Raw genomic sequence first — 14,861 nt, 5'->3', positions numbered from 1 at the left:
CACAAATAACAAAATGGTATTTTTCTTTTAAGAAATTTGAGCCTACACTAAATAATTCTGCCGTGCACTAAGAACGGTGTGTGCATTTCCCAGGGTATTTTGCAAATCTAGCTGTTTGTGAAATTTAAAATCCTAATCATCATTTTTATATTTTAATGCACTAAAATTCGTAATATAATAAAAATAAAACTAAATATACAAAGATCTACGTTTTTTAAAAGGTTATACCGGTTTGGAGGCTTAAAAAAGGGTGTTTTTCAAAAAAAAAATTAAGAGTTGGGGAATTGTGGGCCACCTCTATTATTTAATAATATTTACAAGTTTGATCATCCAATTTTCTTTTATTTTCTTTTGTTCGTCCAAAGTAAATTTTTCATTAGCATGTCATGACTTTACAACGTTTTACAATTACCTACAAACAGTTAACAAAAATCACCTGAAAAATTGCATTCAAATATTTATTTTGGGCCTACATGTTTTTATTTTTTTACAAGGATTTTCAAGAATTAATTATGGAAAATATTTTTTTAATTATTGTGTGTCATTGGTACTGTAACTCCAAAAAGAAATTTTTCATTAAATTAAAATGAATAAATAATACAAAGCTGTTTGTAAAATAAAGTTTGGGGAATTGTGGGCCACTTTTTTAGGGGAACTATTTGTTGCTTGTTTTTGGCGATATAATTGCAAATATTATTAAAAACACTAACAGTTATAGTAATTTAACAAAAACAATTCGTTTCATTGCGATTTATGCGATAAAGATGTTTACTTAAAAATTTGTAATTAATTAATTGTGATTCCGATTAATTTCATTTTCTTACTTTTTGTTTTCTAATTTTAAATTAATAATTAAACATTTGTAACATTTTTAATATTTCTAACCATTTAATAAATATATTTCATCGTTATTTTGGATTTTGAACTTACTTTAGGCAGTGGCCCACAATTCCCAAACATTTTTAAAAATCATAAAAGTTTACTCTTTGGTAAAACTAAAATTTCTTTTAGATAAGTGATAATTTTGGTAAACTGACTATGATATATGATAGTTTAGACCTCCTACTAACACGAAAAATTTGAAATTAAAAAATTTGGTGTGTAAGATATTGAATTAAGAAAAAGTGTGGCCCACAATACCCCAATCTCCCCTACAGTTTTAAATTATTGTTGGCAACTACTATACCATTTGATTAAGCAACTTTTAAAGAGTAAGAAAAAATTTTATTTAAAAAATTTTTTACAACATGGCGGCTGTAGGATTCCGTAAACAGTGCTTAGTTTATTTTGTAGACCTCCGTGGCGAGCAGGAGAAGTGCCCTACATCAGCTTTTGGAATCAAAAAATTTTTTTTCCATAAACTACATAAAATTGTCTAGTGAAGTACACATGATTATAATTTTAGAAAAATTTTTTTGGAAGAATTATGAGACTTGCAAAAAAAAATCGCATTTTTCACCTAAAACAATCGACTTTAATTATTCATAAAAAAAATCCTGTTTATCAATTTTTAAAATTGTATGTACTTCACTAGATAATCAATCTAAGAAGCTACAGTTAAATTTTCAGTCCAATTGGACGAAAAATTATTGAGTTCTACTGCTCTCCGATTTGCAAAACATGGTTTCGAGTAAGACGCGTTTGAAGTTAAAATGTTCTATTTTGACACTCCGGATATGATCTAGAAAAATTAAATTTTAAAAACATTTCCAAGTTGTTTTCAAGCAAGGACATTATAGATTATTAATCTAGGGATGTTATACACTAGAGCTTCACTTATTTTCATCAATTCCAAACAAACTGAAAGGCAGAGTCACACTTATTTTCACTTTAAAACGTAATATTTGAGTTGATTTGATAGGTCGATTCTTTAACATCAACCAATGAGAACGCACGGAGAATCTTTTAACTGAAAATAAGTGAGACTGGAAATTGTGAAAATAAGTGCGACTACAAATAAGTGAGCCAAGCAGGTGTAACCTCTAAAGTGTTTTTAAAGCGGGGTCCAATGGACCCCGCTTGCCTGCTTACGTAATTTTTTTAGCTTGCCCGCCCAAGGGTTAAAGAAAATCTGTAGTGTTATTTTATATTTTCATATGAACATATAAAATAAAATATACCAATTTAAGGAAAATGTGTCAGTTTTTTAATTATTATTTGAGTATTTAAGAAAATATATTATGAATATATCATCCTACAATATTTAAAGGAATAAAAAGTAGTATATTTTTTTTAAAATTGAGTATTTGAATATGAAAATACAGAATGCAAAAAATTGTTACAGTTATTTTCATATTCTCTTATAGAAATGACTAAGAGTTGTATTTTTCTTTGGAATATTCGTTTACTTTATACGAAAAGTATGGCGGACTTCCCCGATCACTTCCAAGTTGAACCGAAGTTGCCTTGTGTAACCTTCATGCTTCGCGCGAGCTGTGAAAAGTGTAATATTCCATTTGCGTATATTTTTTGGACACCTCTTTACAACAAAATTTCTACATCGACTCAGTAATTGACCCATATGAAATTATACTATTTATATAGGTATTAATATTTCAGGAGATTTTGGTTATAAAGATATTTGAAGTAAATCGCTTTTCACAAGTGGTGTAAAATTTGAATAGTTCATATATAAAAAGATGAAGAGGTATGCTTTCAGCGAAGTTCGTTGATATGCGTATACACTTGCGTAGTAGTATTAGTTATAGCTAGAGTGTATGCCTAGTAAACAAAAACTAATTGAAATAAATGAAAAAGAATTCACAAAGAGTTTCAGTGAATCCCGCTTTGTGACAAATACGAATTGGAGCTATGTTGCAATTTTCCTGAATTCGTCAAACTTTATTGAACTTCTAAACCTTCTATTCTTACTAATTCAATGGACAAGTTTTGGGGCCTTTAATTTTTTTTAATTCGTCAGCACGAATTCAATGCATGCCTTGGTCATTTCTTACGAATGCGAATTCGTTTGCACAACTTCAGGCAAATTGAATCGAATTCAATCGAATAAACAAAGAGCTTGAATGAATCCCGCTTTCTACCAAAAATCCTAATTCATTTCAATCTGTTTGAATTAGTTTTTAGGGTTCCGTACACCATAGGTGTACAGACGGAACCCTTATGAAATCACTCGTGTGTCCGTCCCAGCCACGCAAAATGGGCTGTCCCCCCTTAACTTTTACAAATCTCAACCTGGTGAGTTGAAATTCGGCAGGGATCTTCAGTTTCAAGTGCAGATTACAGGAAAAATATAGCGAACCGGATTGACGGACATATTTGCGAAGTAGGAGGGAAAGAAAATCAATTTTTACGAAAAAATTAAAAAAATTACCCTGTCCCCCCCCCCCCTTAACTTTTACAAATCTCAACCTAGTGAGCTGAAATTCGGTAGGGATCTTCAGTTTCAAGTGCAGATTACAGGAAAAATATAGCGAACCGGATTGACGGACATATTTGCGAAGTAGGAGGGAAAGAAAATCAATTTTTACGAAAAAATTAAAAAAATTACCCTGTCCCCCCCCTTAACTTTTACAAATCTTAACTTGATGAGCTAAAATTCAGTAGGGATCTTCAGTTTTAAGTGCAGATTACAGGAAAAATATAACGAACCTGATTGGTGAAGATATTTGGGAACTAGGAGGGAAAGAAATTGAATTTTTTTAAAAAAATTGCAAAAAATGACCCTGTCCCCCCTTAACTTTTACAAATCTCAACCTGGTAAGTTGAAATTCGGCAGGGATCTTCAGTTTTAAGTGCAGATTACAGGAAAAATATAGCGAACCCGATTGACGGACATATTTGCGAACTAGGAGGGAAAGAAATTCAATTTTTTCGAAAAAAATGCAAAAAATGACCCTGTCCCCCCCTTAACTTTTACAAATCTCAACCTGGTAAGTTGAAATTCGGCAGGGATCTTCAGTTTTAAGTGCAGATTACAGGAAAAATATAGCGAACCCGATTGACGGACATATTTGCGAACTAGGAGGGAAAGAAATTGAATTTTTTTGAAAAAATTGCAAAGAATGACCCTGTCCCCCCCTTAACTTTTACAAATCTCAACCTGGTAAGTTGAAATTCGGCAGGGATCTTCAGTTTTAAGTGCAGATTACAGGAAAAATATAGCGAACCCGATTGACGGACATATTTGCGAACTAGGAGGGAAAGAAATTCAATTTTTTCGAAAGAAATTCAATTTTTTCGAAAAAAATGCTAAAAATGACCCTGTCCCCCACCTTAACTTTTACAAATCTCAACCTAGTGAGCTGAAATTCGGTAGGAATCTCCAGTTTCAAGTGCAGATTACAGGAAAAATATAGCGAACCGGATTGACGGACATATTTGCGAAGTAGGAGGAAAAGAAAATCAATTTTTACGAAAAAATTAAAAAAATTACCCTGTCCCCTCCTTTAACTTTTACAAATCTTAACTTGATGAGCTGAAATTCGGTAGGGATCTTCAGTTTTAAGTGCAGATTACAGGAAAAATATAACGAACCTGATTGGTGAAGATATTTGGGAACTAGGAGGGAAAGAAATTGATTTTTTTTGAAAAAATTGCATAAAATGACCCTGCCCCCCCCTTAACTTTTACAAATCTCAACCTGGTAAGTTGAAATTCGGCAGGGATCTTCAGTTTTAAGTGCAGATTACAGGAAAAATATAGCGAACCCGATTGACGGACATATTTGCGAACTAGGAGGGAAAGAAATTCAATTTTTTCGAAAAAAATGCTAAAAATGACACTGCCCCCCCTTAACTTTTACAAATCTCAACCTAGTGAGCTGAAATTCGGTAGGGATCTTCAGTTTCAAGTTCAGATTACAGGAAAAATATAGCGAACCGGATTGACGGTCATATTTGCGAAGTAGGAGGGAAAGAAAATCAATTTTTACGAAAAAATTAAAAAAATTACCCTGTCCCCTCCTTTAACTTTTACAAATCTTAACTTGATGAGCTGAAATTCGGTAGGGATCTTCAGTTTTGAGTGCAGATTACAGGAAAAATATAACGAACCTGATTGGTGAAGATATTTGGGAACTAGGAGGGAAAGAAAATCAATTTTTACGAAAAAATTAAAAAAATTACCCTGTCCCCTCCTTTAACTTTTACAAATCTTAACTTGATGAGCTGAAATTCGGTAGGGATCTTCAGTTTTGAGTGCAGATTACAGGAAAAATATAACGAACCTGATTGGTGAAGATATTTGGGAACTAGGAGGGAAAGAAATTGAATTTTTTTGAAAAAATTGCAAAAAATGACCCTGTCTTGCGGTCGAACAAATGAGTGACTTTACTCCCTATCGTCAGCTATCTAAAATTATATAAAGTGAATTTAATAATTTTGAAACAAATATTTTTCAACCCAATGTCAAGGTTTATAAAATTCCCTGACTTTTCCAGGTTTTTTCAAGGTTTATAAAATTCCCTGGCATTTTCCAGGTTTTCAGGTTTCGTGGCAACTCTGAAAAATTTTTTTTCGAATTTATTCAATCCACTAAAAAAGGGTGTTGATTGTTCAAAAAACGACGTTTTTTGCACTTTTTGAAGTCCTGCAAAAAGTAAATATGAAAGCATAAAAAGCTCTAATATGGCTTGAAAGAAATATCTTAAACCTTTATCTTTTATTTATTTATTTAATATTTGGTTTTAGAAACAAAACTGAAAAGTATCTGCTGAGAACCTATACTTATTTCGAGTACTCCTTAATGTACCTTTGAAATCCCGGTCAAAATGACTGGGAATCTAATCATTGATGGAAATCAATTAATTCTCCACAATCGGATTTGTTTAAAACTTTTTATTCCGGGGTTTTTGGGGTCGTTGATTACGAATTACATTTTGAATTTTTGCAAACTGACTTCAGATTCGTAATCGGCAATTCCAAAAACCCTTAAGTACCAAGTCTCAAGCGATCTGAACGATTTTTAAAATTTTGTCTATCATATTGAAGTCGCCATTTTTTAATTTTTTTAAACTGACTTCGGAAATACAGGTATAAAATTTCTACAAATATTCATTCAAAATTGTTTTGAAGTAAAAGTTTTTGAAAATGTCCAAACAATATTAGTAAATTAAAATTTTAGCAAGTATTAAAAAGGGAAAAAGTCGTCCATGAAAATTATAATATTATTAAACAATTCAATTGTTTAATCACTAATAACTTTTGAAATGCCTTTAAGAAAATACTTTCAAGACGATGATGACGCTCGGTTGTTTGCTGAGTGTTCGCCTAACATTAACTGGTCTTTGGTTGTCGACGGAATACTGTTCGGAAACCTTCGTGAAAATATTGTAATAAAATTTTGTAAAAATTCAAACTGCTTACCATTTCAGAGCGTTTTAGTATTGAAAATAATACAGTTTCTAAAATTTTTTGACATTTAATACTATTCAAAATACTGGGTTTACAAATAATAATATCAGAATGTATTATAAATAAGTTACATATTCTCGTATTTGCAATTGTCTTTCTAAACTTTTATACTAACTTCTGTTCCCTTAAAATTACAATAGTTCATAAAAAATAACACTACTTATTATTATAATAAGAACTATCATCATCGTACTTCGATTATCCTTAAATTCTTACGTTTTATTAGAAATATCGAAATACGATAAAGTAATTTTTGTAAATAAAAGTCTTCCCGTGTAAGAATACCATCTTGGCTCCTATTTAAGAATATTGTATACTTAAATTAAGTATATACTATATTTTTAAAATAAGAATATATTCTTAATATTAGAAAAATAATTTAAAGAGGATACCTACTTAAAATATATTTATAATATTAAGTATACATTCTTTTTTTAAAAATAGTATATATACTTAATTTAAGTATACAATATTCTTAAATAGGAGCCAAGATGGTATTCTTAAATTCAGATTAACATTTTTTCGGTGGTTAAGATTTACTTCAGTTATTGGATTTTATCTATAAAAAATTAGTCGATATTTTGAGAATATATTTTCGCGGTTTTTTCTTTTTATTTCATGGCGAATCTTGATTATACCTGACTTAAAAAAAGGAATATTTTTAATTTGTTTCCATATAGATTCTGTTTTTATATTGTCAAAGAAGTATTTCCTGCAATAAAACTAGTACCGGCACATTACCAAATTTTAATATCGCGTCTTTATACCGTTACACACTGAAAAAAAATTTAATTGAATCAAAGAATATTTATTGGAGTCAATTAAATGGTATTTGAACCAACAATTTCAGTATTTGAATCAAATACCATTCAATTGACTCCAATAAATATTATTTGATTCAATTAAATATTTAATTGATAATAATCAATTAATCGGTTATTTGAATCAATTAAATTTTTTTTCAGTGCAGGAGTAGAGGATTAACCATATATTACCAAACCAGTACGGGTCAGTACTCTTGTCGCAGTATTAACACGATGTTATACTTATACTGGACCGGTACTGGAGTCACATGTTGTTAGCGGGCCGATACTGGGCCAGGGCTAATTTTTATTACCGGCGTAACTCCTGTAACAGTATATAAACATGATATTAGTATTTGGTACTGGTGTGTGTCACAGTTGAAAACAAGTTGTAAATCCAGATGTTCATTACATGAACATTTTGCTTCCTCTTTACGATCAGCAAAAAAAATTTGCTTGCTCGTGGAGGAAGCATTAACGATATACACTGGAGCTTCACTTATTTTCACTAAGTCCAAACAAACTGAAAGGCAAAGTCGCACTTATTTTCACTCTGAAACGTAACATTTGAGTTGATTTGATTGGTGGATTCTTTAACATCAACCAATGAGAACGCACGGAGAACCTTTTAACTGAAAATAAGTGAGACTGGAAATGGTGAAAATAAGTGCGACTACAAATAAGTGAGACTGAAAATAAGTGAAGCTCCAGGGTATTTCATTTTTAAATCATTTTTAATACAATTTAACATTTATAAAATAAAGTTCATTCGTCTTAATAGAAAGAATAAAATTTTCTTATACAGTAATATGAATCTAAATAAAGAAACAAATTTTTAGTAAAAAAGTGAATTTTTCAACTTTAATTGTAATTAATTCTATAATTTTCAATAATGAATTTTTATTAAAAGTGCAAATTTTTTGTCTATAATTGGTTTTAATTCTATAAATTTAAATACCTATACAATATATACTTTATATATGTATACCAATCGATCCGTCTTGGTGCAAAGAATAAGATTTTAGAAATAAATGAGTAAGATTTTCTTATACGGCAACATAATTTTGCGGAAAGAACTCATTTTTTGATAAAAACGCGAATTTTGTAGCTTTAATTGTGATTAACTCTGTAAATTCTCATACAATTTATACTTTTTATATACTAATCGATTCGTCTTGATGCAGAGAATAGAATTTTATTATATATTACCTTCAATAACCAACTTAAAAAAAAAATTTTTTAAAGAAATTTTTTTCTAAGAAGTTTTTAAAGTCTATCAATCCATTTCGAGATATTTTTGTGGTAAATATACCTGGTAAATTTTAGCGAAATTCGTTAAAACCTCTTCGAGTTATCGTGTTCACAAAAATCGGGATCCACACACACACATCCATACATACATCCGGACAATTGTTCAGGGTGTTATATAACATAGTCCTATATAGAAGAAAATTTGTTAAAAGGATTTTTAAAAATTTTGTAAATTAAACGACTACAAAGCTTCCTGACGAGGAAGCAAAAAGAAAAAAATTATTTGATTCAAAGAAGGTGTCGTACACATAATACGCCACGTGAACAGGGGGTGGACTTAAGACATTTGTGACGACCTATATAGAAAAAATGTCGCTAATGTATATGGGACAGTGTGTAACGTGGCACAGTGGAATTTTTTTACAATTTACTGTTCAAAAATGTTGAGGTACGTCAAAATAATTTACAATGTTGCCACAAACTTTTGAATGTTGACCAAACTTGTCAAAATCAGCAATAGAGGGAGAAAATGAATTTTGGGTATGGGGTGTGTCGGTCTGGTTTAAAGTCTTTACTGTCGCGCACAGAAGTAAGTTCGGCATCGAAGCAAATTTTAGTTTTCGTACAGGAAAAATTAACGTTAAAAATGGAAAATCCACAGTATGCTGTGGAACAAAGTGCAGCTAATGGTCCACGCGAAGCTATTGTGGAAAATGATAGGTGAGTAATTATATTTTATGAAAGTAATAATTCTGAAAAAAATAAACTAAATTCTGAAAAAAAAATTTTCTTTTTCAAGTACCACGTGTTAAAATATAAAGGAATAAATTATCAAAAATAAATATTTTTTATTTTTCATATTCTTTATATACCGTCAACTGGGGCTATTTTGTGCATCCGGGGGCTATTTTGTGCACGCGAGTTTTTTGATGAAAAAAATTATTAAAATGAATTATTTTAATCTGCAATTTTGTAAAATGAAAGTTTCATTACATGACAATAGAGAGCACTAAATGTTATTATTTAATTCTTTGTCAATTAAGAGAAAAAAATTCCTAAAAACGGAAAATTTGTTTAAAAAATTTTGAAAGTTCGGAAAAATTATACCAGATCTTCTATCTATCTTCTATCTTCTATCTTCTTATCTTAAGAGAAAAGTGGAAAAAACTGAAAAACCAGAATTCCATGGGGCTATTTTGTGCACTTAAAAAAATCAAATATTTTTCATAAATGTTTTATTTAGTAAGTAAAGAAGATTCTGTTTATCATTTTAATACATTTTTGTCTTACTTTTCTGTCAGAAAACTGTAAATACGTTAATTAAAATCATTAAAACGATTAAAAGCTCAACCGGTGCACAACGTAACCTCAAAAAATGAATATTAATTAATATTTATAAGTTTTTCAAATTAGTTTTAAAACTATTTTCTCGTTTCTCTTAAAATAACTTGAAAAGCATATTAGATATTAAATTGTTATCTATTTAACCTTAAAAATATTTATTTTAAGTTTTTTAAAAATATCATTCAAAACTATTAAAAAAGCTCCTATTGAAATGATGTTTCAAAGTTATTTATAAGTGTTTAAACGATCATTTTATAATTATATTAGTATATTATTATAAAATATATATTAAAAAAGAAAAAAATGTTATTTACTATCTGCGTAATATACAATTTAAAGAAAGATTGTTAATTTTTAGTAAATTCAGATTTTAGCAAAATTTTAGTGCTTTATTTTACATTTTTTGTATAATATATCTACAAAAAAATTTTACTAGGTCATTCTTTTTTTAACTTACTCTCAAATATATACACAAAAGATTTCATGAAGCAGAAACGATTAAAAAAATGTTTACGCAACATTATAGGAAAACAAAGTTCGATGCACAAAATAGCCCCATCCCGGGAGTTATTGTGTGCACGACTTTCAATGACTATAACTAAGACAAACAAATTTTTTTCTTTGCCAAATTTATAGGAAAGCTTCAGAAGGATGTCCACAACATATATCAAAAGTTGATTTTCTTTATTCTCTTAATTCTGAATTTAAATAAATCTTTGAATAAAAAAAAGCTATTTGGTGCACAAAATAGCCCCGGTTGACGGTATTTATCATTAGAAAATTTTATTTAAAAAAGAGTTCAAACATTTTAAACTTAAAAGAAATAAATTCCTACTCTATCCATATGCTACAACTATAAATAAGTAATTGAAAGTACTGTTTACTTTAAAGTTTGTCTATTTCATTCTTTTTTCATTATACGTAAAATGTTTCATAAACTTATTTCTTTTTTATTTATTATGCTATAATTTTTAATCGTATTATAATAAAGTTACCGGTAAAACGTAAAATGGCAGTTTATCTTCTGTAAGATTAAAATTTTTTTTTAATAATTTTTTCACTGGAACTTCCGAAGAGCGAACAGCTCAAGTATTACCCGCTCTTGCGAGTTTATCCTTGACAACCGCAGTAGAGGTTAAAAACTATAAACACTTAAGGCCGAACGCGTATTTTCATTGAAACATAAACAGTTTCGAAAATAATTATTATGAAATTTTTAATTTATAAAGAAGATAAAATGTCAATTTTTGTTTATTATTTTTTTATAACAATAGTTTCTCACGTTAGAGTATCATTTGCTAAAAATTTTGAAATCTGTTAAAGTACTATAGTTTTGTAATAATTTAGTTTAAATTAGAAAAAATAAATTCTTATTAAAAATAAAAATATAAAATATTTAATTAAGTGGAAGTTGGAAAAGTTGTTCTTAATTTATCAAATTTAAAGAAATAAAAAATTTTCATTATGACATTCGAAAAAGAATGTCATATATAAATTTCTTTAAATTTTAAATTCTACCAAATTGAAAGAATGAATTTTGCACCAAATAAAAGATTGTTTCTGTTCGATGGACATTTATATTTCAAAACTAAAATGAAATATGGAACAACGTAAGTAATTGTTTATTTACATTCAATTTTAAATTAAAATTTTCCAATCGTATTTATCATTCAATTTTATTTTTAAAAAAGAATTAAAAAAAGGGAGTTAATTATTATTACAAATTACTAAATTTGTCATTTTTAAATATAAATATATTTTCAGATATCTAATTTGTAAATATTATCGGAGTTTGGTTTGTCCGGCAAGAGGAGTATTAAGAAGAAATGGAGCTTTTCAAAATACCATTGCCCACACTCATCCACCTGATAATTACCGAGGAATTGATACATAACACTGTACAAAATTCGTAAGTTATTATTATTATTATAAATATTATTACTAGAGGTGTGCAAAAAGCCCGAAAAGCTGAGCTCGATGAAATTTTAGAGTACTGAATTTGACTCGAGCATTTAAATTAAAAAAAATTTATATACAAAAAAAATTTAATTAAAAATTATAGTTGAAAATTTCGGATTTACTCAAGAGCTCTAATCAAACCGAGTACTCGAAATTATTCGAGCTTTTTATAAAGCTCGGCTCGGCTCGCCTTGAAAAACGAAAAGCTCGAAAATACTCGATCGAGCACTGAGCTTTATGCACACCTTTAATTATTACTTTATTTTTGTTTTAAATATTTTCTAAAATTTTTTTATTAAATTATTTCTTATTCAGTTTAAACGTTGATTAGAAAAATATTATAATTGTTAATTATTACTATTAATTACTAATTACAAAATGTAAACAGATTACAGGAATACAATGATTATTAATATAAAATTTAAAAGACAAACGTTTATCAATTAAAATATATTTCTTTTTTTCCAGTCATCCAAATGCCGCAGTAGGCATACCATTCGATTCAATTCGTTCAACAATGTTAAACCGTCTAAATAATCACAGGCCGTTACAGTCGCCAACCAATCTTCTCGAATATGTAGAAACTTTCAAATCCAATGAATTTCAATCTTATTTACATTATGATGACAGACACTTAAATGTCTCAGCCGTAGAAGGCACTAACTTAAGTTGTGCAGTTATACTCATGGACATCGAATTCGCGAAATCTGTGTTCAACAATGCTGAGGAATTTTTCATTGACGTTTCACAAAAAATCATTCCTTTAGCAGTATTCGGCGAAGAATTAATAACTTTGCTCTGTGTTAAAAAGAACTATGTAAGTATTCTTGCTGCAATTTAATTATTTTTAACATTTACTATTTTAATAAGTTTTTTACAAAACAATTTAATTATTAAAAAAAGAATTCACTTACTTTCAATACAAGTATAATTAATTATTTGTCTTAATACAATTTAGGTATTTAAAATTTTTTTTGAAAAATTCTTTCAAAAAATGCAATTATTAAAAAAAATATAATAATTTTTTTTCAAATCTTCAATTGTTTTTCACAAATATACTAAATCATTTTTGTTTTAATTATTTAGGCAATTCCATGTGCATGGGCTGTTACAAACAGTAAATCAAAGCAAGTCTACAAGGCAGTATTACAAGAAATACGGTCTCTTGCTCCTCAGTTTTCTATTAAAACTGTAATCACTTCATATGATGATAACTTACAATCTGCGATTAGAGAGGTTTTTCCTGATGTCAATGTATACGGCAGTCTTCTACACTACATGAAGGTAAATTAATTAATACATTTATTATTCTTATTAAGTATTTATGTGAGTCATTCTGAATTCTTATTGCATCTATAAGGGATTTTTTCTAATTTTTTCTACTATGTTCAAATAATCAATGAAAACTGACCTGAAATGCTCTCCGTAATAACAATATAAGTTGAAATATCTCAGAGTTAAAGTGATAAATTTATTTCCTATAATGATATTATTAATTACCAAATTTAGATTGTTTATGGCGTGATTTTGTAACATAATCCCTTTTAATTTTTGAAAGGCATTATTATTTAAAATCTATTAAATATTATTTAAATTAATTAAAACAATAAAATTTAATTATTCTCAATTCACAATTAATAGTAATTAACAAATAAAATTTACATCCCCTTTCATTATACCTTTTTTCTTAAAGATAATATCTGCTGCAAATATTCTACTAGTGATGTTTTTAATTTTTAAATGATATTGCTAAAAAAAGACACAAACTCTTTTAAATCAATTTAAACATATTTTTTTAGAGGGTATTACGAAATTTTCGTTTTTCTTCAACCAATTTAAAAATACTTTTAAATTATGGCAAGGAAATTAGGACCTTCTTTTCGTATTAATAATATTACTTTATTGTAAATTAATAGTTATGTGAAAAAAGACTTGAACTATGTATAAGTAAGCGCCATTTATTTTTAAGTCACAACGATTCATCTATTAATTAAAATTGAAATTTTTAAAATTTTTAGGAAGTGTATAGACTAATTATCATTTTTAATTTGGACTTTTATCTACTCGAGAATAGAGGCGACAAAATCAAAAATTTTTTGTTGGAAATATTGACTCTTCCCTTTTTACCAGAAGCAGAAATAGAAAGGTACTTAAACCAAATGAAAGCACATTTGTCTAGTGAAAACTTTGATAAATTGCATCAATTTAATGAGATGTTTGGATTAAGGGAGTCACCACTTCTCGATTTTCAATTTACCGAACAATATACAGGTGGACCATGATTTTTGAGTTGTATGCTGCGCGATTAAATATAATGGTTGGAGGAATCGGAAGTGTGTGGGATTTCGTCAGTAAGTATATGAACATAATATTTTAATTATTAGTTCATTGTATCAAACAATTGTGTTAAATTTAAAAAATTTTGAATTATTTAAAACTTTTTTCAACATAAAAATTTAATATATAATAATAATCTTAAAAAGCAAGTTGTTCATTTCATGATCATTTAGCTTCCTCTATTTATTTAAAAATTTTTTTTTTAGATTTTTTAAATGTATGTTTAATTTGATTATGCCTCATCCGATTTTAGTAATTCTATAAAAAAATTATAATTAAATATAATAAATAAAATATAATAAATATAAGTATTAAGAAAAAATTACAAAATTTGAATTTTTTGTTAAAAATAAAAATATCGATTAATTTTACAAATATTGATAAAATATACACTTTATATACATGAATCGATTCGCTATCATGACAGGAATACAATTTGGACAAGAGTTAATGAAAATTTTAATAAAAAAAGTTATTTCAAGAAATACAAAATTTGAATTTTTTATTAGAAATAGAAATATCGATTAATTTTATAAATATTGATAAAATATATACTTTATATACATGAATCGATTCGTCAAAACGTGTAAGAGAAAATTTGTCCACAAGAATCGGGTGACATACATACACTCATACACACATACATACCCACATACATCTGGACATTTGTTCCTCTCGACAAAGTATATATACTACACTTGAAAATTTGTAAAAATAATTGATTCTAAGAAAGTCGAAAATCGAAATTACTATAAGGCTTCCTTCAAGAGGAAGCAAAATTAATTAAATTATATTA

General features: G+C 28.1%; 1 protein-coding gene across 1 annotated transcript; it reads left to right on the top strand.

The window, feature by feature from the left end:
* The first annotated feature begins 11,174 nt into the window (after window positions 1-11,174).
* On the top strand, window positions 11,175-13,246 carry LOC122502166. Its single transcript, XM_043612091.1, has 4 exons — window positions 11,175-11,379; window positions 11,534-11,678; window positions 12,197-12,545; window positions 12,815-13,246. Exons 2-4 carry the CDS (start codon window positions 11,596-11,598, stop codon window positions 13,019-13,021), a joined length of 639 nt encoding a protein of 212 aa, XP_043468026.1. The 5' UTR covers window positions 11,175-11,379; window positions 11,534-11,595; the 3' UTR covers window positions 13,022-13,246.
* The last annotated feature ends 1,615 nt before the right edge of the window (window positions 13,247-14,861 follow it).

This window comes from Leptopilina heterotoma, unplaced genomic scaffold (genome assembly GCF_015476425.1).
Source record: "Leptopilina heterotoma isolate Lh14 unplaced genomic scaffold, ASM1547642v1 Lhet_221, whole genome shotgun sequence".
Classification (NCBI taxonomy): Eukaryota; Metazoa; Arthropoda; class Insecta; order Hymenoptera; family Figitidae; genus Leptopilina; species Leptopilina heterotoma.
Note: the sequence above shows the minus strand (reverse complement) of the source record. Positions and strands in the feature narration are given on the sequence as shown.